This window comes from Papaver somniferum, chromosome 1 (assembly GCF_003573695.1).
Source record: "Papaver somniferum cultivar HN1 chromosome 1, ASM357369v1, whole genome shotgun sequence".
Taxonomy (NCBI): domain Eukaryota; kingdom Viridiplantae; phylum Streptophyta; class Magnoliopsida; order Ranunculales; family Papaveraceae; genus Papaver; species Papaver somniferum.
In genome coordinates, this window is record NC_039358.1 from 103,432,518 (window position 1) to 103,442,116 (window position 9,599).

The 9,599-nt window shown below is 38.2% G+C and overlaps 1 protein-coding gene across 1 annotated transcript; it reads left to right on the top strand.

The window, feature by feature from the left end:
* The first annotated feature begins 5,314 nt into the window (after positions 1–5,314).
* On the top strand, positions 5,315–5,788 carry LOC113348323. Its single transcript, XM_026592048.1, has one exon. The coding sequence runs from the start codon at positions 5,315–5,317 to the stop codon at positions 5,786–5,788; it is 474 nt and encodes a 157-aa protein (XP_026447833.1).
* Positions 5,789–9,599: the final 3,811 nt, after the last annotated feature.

The following is a 9,599-nucleotide window of genomic DNA, read 5'->3' on the forward strand; positions in this document are numbered from 1 at the left end:
TTAGATCGGTGCTTCATAATCTGTAATCTCCATTTTGCATCTACCAAAAATAAACCTAACCAATTTGATAGATCTGTTAATAATAACGGTAAACGCGACAAAGTTTTGTTGTTGGTTGTGGTGGAGACGATGGAGATGGTGGTGGTGATGGAAACGATGGAGATGGTGGTGGTGAGAGCGATGGAGGCGATGAAGATTTATCTCCTGTGTTATTAGAAATAAAGAAGAAGAAAACTTTGAAGGTTAAATATGGAATTAATGATATCAATTTTTTAATGATAATTTCAATTATGCCACTAGGGATATTTGTGAAGTCTGTTAGGGATATTTGTGAAGGCCCATCAGAAGCAAGGACAATAATTCAATTTCCACTAAATCAGTGGTGAACTGAAATAAGAATTGTAGATGAAAGTTTGTTCTGATTCAGCTGAGGTTTTGTGATTTGAGGTGCAGAGCTTTTGAGCTGAATGTAAATGTGTTTGAATTAAAAGTAGGATTAATACGAATGGTTTAGAAGTTATGGCCTGAGTTAGAATGGCGCAGGGAATGGTTGAAGTCTTTTAGATGAATGATCTAGGTGGTGGTTGTGTTGTAATTGTTGGTGATGCTTAAGGGATTGTGGTATTGAATTGCAAGTGAGGATTATGGAACTGATGAGATGTTGCAGGTGTAATTCAGTTACGAAGTGTTTGTGATGGAGATTGAATTTACATGAGTAATGATTGTAATTGAGGTTGTAATATTAAGAATGGTGTTACAGAGAGCTGTTTTGGGTATGGTTGGTGGTATCTCTGATGAGTTTGAGTTTATGGATTAGTTGTATCTACCGGGAATTGAATGTGCAGATGAAGAGTGTGGCAGAGATATCTGAAATGTAAATAGAACTGAGGTTGTAGTGTATGGCTGAGAGAATAGTGCCAATGGGATAGTGAATGAATCTATAGTTGTAACGCTAGGTTTGTGATTGTATTGGAAGGAATGGGTTTAGACTGAGGTTTGAGTGTTGTTTGAGTTGAGCTGATCTGAGTTTGGCTGAGAGCTACAATTGCAGGTAAACTTAGTTTGTATTTGTAAATGAAGTTTGAAGTTATTTAAGAATGAATGATTTGTTGTTGTAATGTTAATCAAGAAGTTGAGAATGTAAGAAATAAAGTTGAGGTTAGTCTGCAATAGAATTGTTGCCTGTTAGTCATCCCAGTCAGTCTAGCTGACTCACCTGAATCAGTCTTAGTGACTGAGTTAACCCAATCTTGACTATTTGACCAGAATAGTTAGACTTTGAATTGACCAGACCCTGGACTCTGACCATGACTTTGGACATGGACCGTCAGTTGACCCGTGGACTGTTAGCGGCCGTTAGTTGATTCTAATGGACCAGGCCTTAGATTAATGGGCCAGAGTAGAGGACTTGGGATTAGGACTAGTTTAATTAATTAGATGTTTTTGGACCATTTATGGTTTGAATTAGCCTTTGGTTCCTTCTACAAGGTTGTAGATATTCATAAGACTTAGTTAATGGACTATAAAACCAATCTAATTGAATTAGTAACTCCTAGATATGCTAAAGTTAGAGAATGAAAAGGTGTAAAGTCATAAATGGGCTTAGAACCATTAGTTAGACTTGTATGATTCTTGTATGAGCCATTTTGGCTAGATTCTTAGAGTTCTTGTGTGATTAAAAATTAGTCTATATTAACAACGATCGATTTAAAGGATGAACCAGTGGATCTAGGATCTCGAGGTAGGCATGGCTTTTCATCAAAAGAGGTGGGAATTACATTTGACTATTTTGTAACCATTATTGTTTGTTTTACAAAAGTTTATGCTTAACAAACTCATGCATTGTCTGTTCGTGCATTCCATGATTTGTTTAAATTGCATTACAATAATTCTGTTGATTCTGTTAATCTTTCCATGGTTTGGAAAGGACTTGTAATGTTTGTTTGTCATATGAATTGTTATGGGAAATAAGAATTTCCACCTGTGGTATATAGGATACACTCCTTCGCATTTATACCTACTTACTTTCTGCTTTTATGCTACGGCTAGAACGATACACCATAATATTATTATTCGGTGTGAAATTGGCATCAATATTATACATTGTTTTAAGAAGGAGTTTGTCCATATACATGTTTGTTTATTTCAGTGACTTGGTCACTGTTTAATGTTTCGTAAAACGTGTATTGTTTTCCAAATCTTGCATATGATTACTTAAAAGTTAAATGTTATTTCTACTGGGCACCCCTTTTAGGGATGATGTGCTCACCCATTCCCACTTTCAGTTTCAGAGACAGATCAAGATGTGCATGTGGTGATGAAAGCTTGGAGGAGTTGATTACATTAGTTAGTTAGCTTCCGCTATGTTTATTTTATGTTGTATATTATATTTGTAAACCGTATGACTATTGTATATGTATCATTTGAGAGGAGTTCTTCTATTATATATTTCAGAGGGGGGCTAGTTTTGGGTTAAGTTTTCAAGCAGATTTTTTTATTGAATTTAATTAGTTGATTTAGATTATTAGTGCCTCTTTATGTAGTTAATCTCTTGGATTAGTCAGCTACTAGCTTTGGGGGCGCTACATCTAAGTTGAAACTAGTCTAGATAGTTATTGAGGAGAAATTTTGTGTAACCTATAAAAGGGTCCTTAAGGTGAGAGTTATACGTATCTTCTTCTTAGAGAGTTAATCAAGCATCTTGTTTGTGAGAGAAGAAAGGGCTGCTAGGGTTCTTATTGTGAGATAGCTTTCAGTGGCTAGTTCTTGTGAGGTAAATACTTTGTAAGAGTTTTTCAAAGAATTAGTGAAATCTTTTATTTATCGAATAGTTGCTTTTTTCTTCTTTGTTCTCTATATTGTTATTATATTCTTAGAACATCTTATTCGAGACGAACCTATAATAATGTTTCTATCTTAAGGTAAACATTTATGAGATTCTACAGATACAACTGTGGAATAACTATCCCAAGGTACTTTAGCTTCTTCTTCTTTGGGAGCTTCAGGATCTTGGGGTTCATCTTGGGGAATCGCGCTAGACCTTGTAAGTTGGCAATCACATCACTGAAGTACAAAGCATTAAAACTTTTACAAACACTTTGATAACCTCTAGCTAAAACTTTTGGGCTCACCTTTACATATTCGAAATCTCGTCAACATTACTAAGTCTAAAGGTCTCCACTCTATTTCAAAGTTCGGTAAAAGTTTTAGTGCTATCCACCACCTCGCTCAAGAGCATTTATTAATTGCACATCATAATTCTTAAATCTGAATGAAAATATTGAGGACAACCTACATTTTTCTAGTACTCGACATGCAGAAGGACGACTTTGGGTAACAATTTTTTAGTAATCATTCATCTTTCTCCCAACTAGTCCTCGTCTTCATTTTTGGTGTTTCCTTACGGATTTTTGACCCTCTCTAACAACTTCAGGCAATTTCAGGAATTGGGGGAATCCCACGGAATAACTTAATGAAACAAGCAAATACTACACACTTTTGTACAATATAAAATAAGTTTTTATCCCAAAATCTCGTTCAACAAGGCATTAAACATGTAACATCATTAACAATAGTGAATTACCAAAAGAACACAACTATCATTATTATTTTCATTGTCACTAGGATTATCACTATGAAATTTAACCATGTTCATCAACAAATCACTGGAAATAAGAACTTTCTCCTCATCAAATGACCACAAAAATCATATCAATTCAAAAAAAAGAGAAGAGGGTATAAGCTTATTAATGCATTACCTTTGATTAAAGAGTTTTTATAACTCCTCAAAACCTTTTGGAACTAACAATAGAAGCTCAAGAACAACTTGATGTTTTGTTTTGGTCACCATGAAAAAGAAGTGAGAAAAAACACTGAACCGAGTTCTCCACTGTGTTTTAGAAGCAAATATGGAACAAACAATAGTTGTTCGTTTCAAACCTGGTTGATTGTCCGTTTTTCTTCAAAAACGACTAACCATTGCCCGTATGCTATTGAAATAGCGAATTCTTGCTGGGCTAGGCTCTTCCGAAGCTGACGTGGAAAGTTATTTGAGAATAGCTTGGGAAGAGCCATAAGACCCCGTCTATTGAAACATTTGTAACTTCCCGAATATATCTAACCACGTTTTCTTTTTTCTTTATATTTTGCTTGATTTCACGTTTCAATTCAGAAAAAATCATCTTCTTTATTTCGAAAATCACAGTTAATTTTTCCCTGGTTCGTTTATGATTGTCATTACAAATTACACCAAAATTGAATCCTTTTTTATATCCTTTAAGAACTTTACCGGTATGGTATTTTTTTTCACTTTAAAACTTAGGTTCTCGACAGTTATCATTTCCAAATTTAACGATTTTCGTGCTAACCAAATTGTAACTAACGGGTATGTTGATAGTTTTTCTCTCTCATGGTCAAGATTAGCCGTCGCATAGACTAAAGTCAAGATATTGCAAAGTTTTCAAATCACCGGAGTATGGTCGTGTTCTTTAATGGTATGAAGTGAATAACATCAAAATCCAATAAAGACGATTGGAAATCTTTTGATGTCAGCCAAACACAATTCTACAAGATAAACATACTCAGGCTCGAATTCCGGAGACTTGGTTTTTTCTATTCAACCTTCTACAATCAATCGTTAATCCTAATCATCCATCTTCAAACTCTTCCACTATCCTATTTTTTATTCTCCAGAAGTATAGAACCACCAATCAAACAGGTTTCACCGTTAAGCTCCGCCAATGCATGCACCACCTCTGCAGTTGGTCCGGTATCAACACTCCCTAATACCTTTTCCCCCACGCTTGAATCATTAACACCCAAACCAACACAATCAGAAATCTCGAGAAGCAAAATAATAACAAATAACACTCTTTCTTCTCAATCTTCCTTACCCACTTTTCAACCGAATCAAGCAACATCGAACTGCTCAGCTTCTTGTTCTTCTTCGTACTTTTCAGCTCAATCAAGATCAAAACAAAAAGAGAAAAGTGAATCCACATTTTCCCATTCAAAAGAGGAATCAAAAAAAAAAACACTCATCACCAAGAACCTTCTTCTGATAAAGCTCAACCATCCTTTCGATCAAATCATCAGCAAAAGATCCAGCTAAAAGACAATGCGGTTTTTCAACTAACGGAAAGAATGAAAGAACTCATGCATGCAGATTGAAGTTACTGCTTGGCAGTTAAAGTGTTGGCCAAAAACTTCTCATTCTCAGGTCTAAAAAAAGCAATTACGAAACACTAGAACCCTATCAGACTCAAAAAAAGTCCAAACCTGGCCTAATACAAACAACACCATTTACCAAGCTATCATGGAACACCAGTGCGATAAAGAAACCATTCTAGCTCACCAGCCGTGGATTATGTCAAGTCAAGCAGTGATAATTGAAGACTGGAGTAAATATCAAGCAAGACCTAATACTTGCTTCAAAATACTGGTGTTATGGATCCAGCTTTACAATCTACCTGTTTATTTGGAGGACAACAACTCAATAGAAGAACTTCTCAGAGACACCGAGAAAGTATTGGATGTGGACTTGAAATACAAGTCGGTTCGTGCAAAGGTGGAGATGCAACTAGCTGAACCATTCATGCCGGGAATCTTACTAGATATTGCTGGATATAGCTGGATTCAATTTGCATATGAGTATCTCCCAACTCTCTGCTACAGATGTGGATTCATTGGACATATCGCAGATGATTGTCCGAACTTCATTAGCACTGAACATGCATTACAAGATGCACAGAGACCACTCTCCCTCACCACAGACTCAACTCGAAAATGAAAGTGCACCACCCAAAACCTAAACACATCATTTTTACCTTATCATCTTTAAACCATCCATCAAGAACATCCCCATCCCCTCAAAAATCCATTTCAACTAATAATCAGAACCTAAGTTCACCAACTACCATGCATCAAAGGCCACCAGCAGAACCAAACTCACCACCGATCCTACATATGAAAAAACACGGTGACTAGGTCGATTCCAACTCGTTTTTCAAGTCAGATGACTCAACAGGGTTTAAATTGGACCCTACTACCGGAATCTCAGACGCCTGCAAAAAGAACATCAGCAACCCAACCCCTAATCAGTGAACAACAACCAGTTCAAGGGACTTGTGCCAATTCGTAAATTTAGAACGAAAGAATGATGTACCTTTCATGACTCAGACATCTTCCCCTGGAAAGACTCAAACAATAAGTAATGGAAATGGAGCAGGTCGTCATCCAAACTCATATACCTATGTGGAATGTCCAACGCATTTCGGGGTCCTGATTAAGGTACGCATAACTGCGGATCCGGGCAGGCAGGAAAGTATGAGCAAATGAAAAGAATTGGCCCACCAAACACTTCACACTCAACAATTCACTGAAAGTTTGGCCCGAGCCCAATATGAGTCTTTCATCCACCCATCTCCGAGGTGTGTAAATCCGCTATCTAATTACTTTAACCCACAGTATGCTCAGACATTTAAAAACATCATCGACAACAAGGAAACTATTGTCAATATTGTTGTAATGACTCGTTCCTCCATCGATATTGTCCCCACTAAGCCACTGCAGATATCTCGCAGTGTGCGGTTTTCCACTTAGACACTTCAGATATCTCGCAGTGTAGGGTTTTCAGCAGGCATCGTTGCGGTCATATGACAACAACTTCCCAGGAGGTCACCCATCCCTGGGTTACTCCTGCCCTAGCACGCTTAACTGCAGAGTTTTCTGCCAACTCTGGAGGCAAGGTGCTGAAAAGGCCTCGGTGTTAGGAAAGAACAAACCATTACTTATACTCCATTTGACCAACCACTGTTGAATATCGGGATGGATATGATACCATTTGTAATGACCCGACCCTTCACTAACATTGTCCCCACTTAGCCATTACAGATATCCGGCAGTATGGGGTTTTCAACAGGCGAAGCTGCGGTCATCGAGCATCAACTTCCCGGGAGGTCACCCATCCCTGGATTGCTCCTGCCCGAACATGCTTAACTGCTGACTTTTTTCTGCCAACTTTGGAGCCAATTGTGCTCAAAAGGTCTCGATGTTAGGAAAGTACAAACCATTACTTATATCCCATTCGGCCAACCACTGCCGAATATTAGAGTATTACAATTGTTGTCACTAAAAAAAATGGCATACCACAAGGAAGGGCGCTCAACAAAGGAAAAGCACACCAAAACATCTAGACCTTCCTCCAACTCCAGTGTTTGCAGCACCATCACCACCTGAAAATACAAGAAAATTCCTGAGTTTGGCTACTTTAACCCACAATCTTCAAAGGTGCAACAGCCACAACATGAAGTACCAACACCAAGAACTCGCAAACAAAGGTCAATTTGATCTGCAGCACAAGGCCACAAGCATGATGCAGAAGCCTCGGATGCAGTACTAAGCAAGCAACAACAACCCCCAATTACCACCACACCGACATGGAAACTATCACTGGATGAAGAGAACGAAGCCAATGTCCACCAGCATGGATCGCAATATACTGGTTTGACCAATCTTCGCATGAATCATGAATTGCATTGCATGAAATTGTCTAGGAATCCACATCACCTTGAAAATTCAAAAGCTGCGTGAGATCATTAGAACTCACCATCCAATGATTTTTTTGTCTTGTCTGAAACACTTGCTAATGAATCTCATATGTATGTTTTAAAAACTACTTTAGGGTTTGATGAATGTTTTGTTATATCATGTAATGGACGTAAGGGTGGTGTTTGTCTAATGTGGTCATCACACCTTACGATCCAAATTTTAGTTGCAAATCAAAGCATGATTCACGCGTATGTCTCTGCTTCTTCCCAACAATTACCTTGTCCATTCACGGGAATATAAGGACCACCTCAGCCCCTAGCAAGATGTGGTATTCGAAAACCTTCAACTATCTCATACATGCTTACAACCTCCCATGGATTATAATGGGAAACTACAATGAGGTAATCAACCAGGACGAGAAGAAAGGAGGACGACGGGTTTCACACGAAAAAGCAAAATGTTTTAAAAAGATGATTAACTCCAATGGTATAATCGATTTGGGATTCTAAGGAGAACCTTTTACTTGGTCGAACAAACAAATAAAAAAATAGAACCCTTTTTCATTCTAGAACGGCGAGAAAGAGTACTGGAGAACCAACAATGGCTACAAATGCATCCTCATGCTTTGGTAACTCACTTACCAAGGATTGCATCCGACCACGCCCCTCTACTACTACAACAACAAGCTATTCAAAGACCAAAAAGGAACTCTTTTAAAGTGGAACATATGTGGTTCTTCCACCCTCACTTCTCGAAGGTGGTTAACAACTTTTAGCAGCAGGTGCAACATCCGATCCCAACGCAAAACCTCCTAGCTAGAATGTTACCCACGAGCAAATTATTACAATCTTGGAGCAAAAACACATTTGGCCAACTCCCATCACCGATCAAAGGAGCAGAAATTCAGATTGCAAAGGCCCAACATTATTGTGCATCGGAAGTTGGGCCTCAATTAACCTTTTGGTTATAACAGGAACTCACAGCTAGAAATACCCATCTTGTACTAACCCATTGCTATGAGGCCTACTGGAATCAAAAAGCACGAGTCCAATGGTTGCAACAAGGTGATTTAAACACCAATTTTTTCCACACCCAGGCAACCATTCATCGAAGGCTTAATTACATACATCAACTTCAAATTGAAGATGACATGGGGATTGATACACCGGTAGAAATAGCGAAGACGCTTGTCAACCACTTCTCTAAAAAATATCGAGCACCACCAATGACAATCCACATGACCATGTTCGACTGTATCTCTCCAAGAATTTCTGATGCAAATATAAAAAAACTAATGCACCCGGTCTCCCCGGAGAAAGTCAAAAATGCCATGCATGTTGTTGGATCCGATAAAGCACCGGGCCTGGACGGATATGTTTCTTGAAACTACTATGGGATACCACATGCCCACAAGTTATTGATATGGTCTTATACTTTTTTTTAAACATAATCAGCTACAAGAGTCATTCAACCATATCAATATCACCTTAATACCAAAAACCCAGAACCCAACCAAGCCTTCACACTTCAGATCTATAGGGCAATATAACGTGGTTTACAAAATTATTTCAAATATTTTGGTAGACAGAATCAGACCCATCCTACAATTCTTCATAAGTCCCTTCCAAAGTGCTTTTGTTCCCAATCAAGCAATCCACAACAATATTGCAATAACAATTGAGTTTTTCCATCATATCCAAACCACTCCATCTAGCGAGCATCCGAAAATTGCACTAAAAATGGACATCCAGAAGGCATATGATAGCCTAAATTGGGGATTTATCGAACTAACCCTTGGTAAGCTAGGTTTTCCACAACAAATTTATCAACTACATCATGACATGTATCACATTAGTGACCTACTCAATCAATGTCAACGGAAGCTCACATGGACTCATCCAACCACAAAGGGGTATCCGACAAGGTGATCCTTTGTCGCCATTTGTTCATATTTTGTGCAGAAATTTTGTCATCCAACCTTGGACACAAAGAACAGCAAGGAAAAGTGAGAGGCTTGAAGATCCAAAAATGCAATGCCCATATTACATCTC

What these genes read in the sequence shown, in the direction of transcription:
- LOC113348323 (XM_026592048.1), top strand. Translation starts at nt 5,315, where the DNA reads ATGGAACACCAGTGCGATAAAGAAACCATTCTAGCTCACCAGCCGTGG.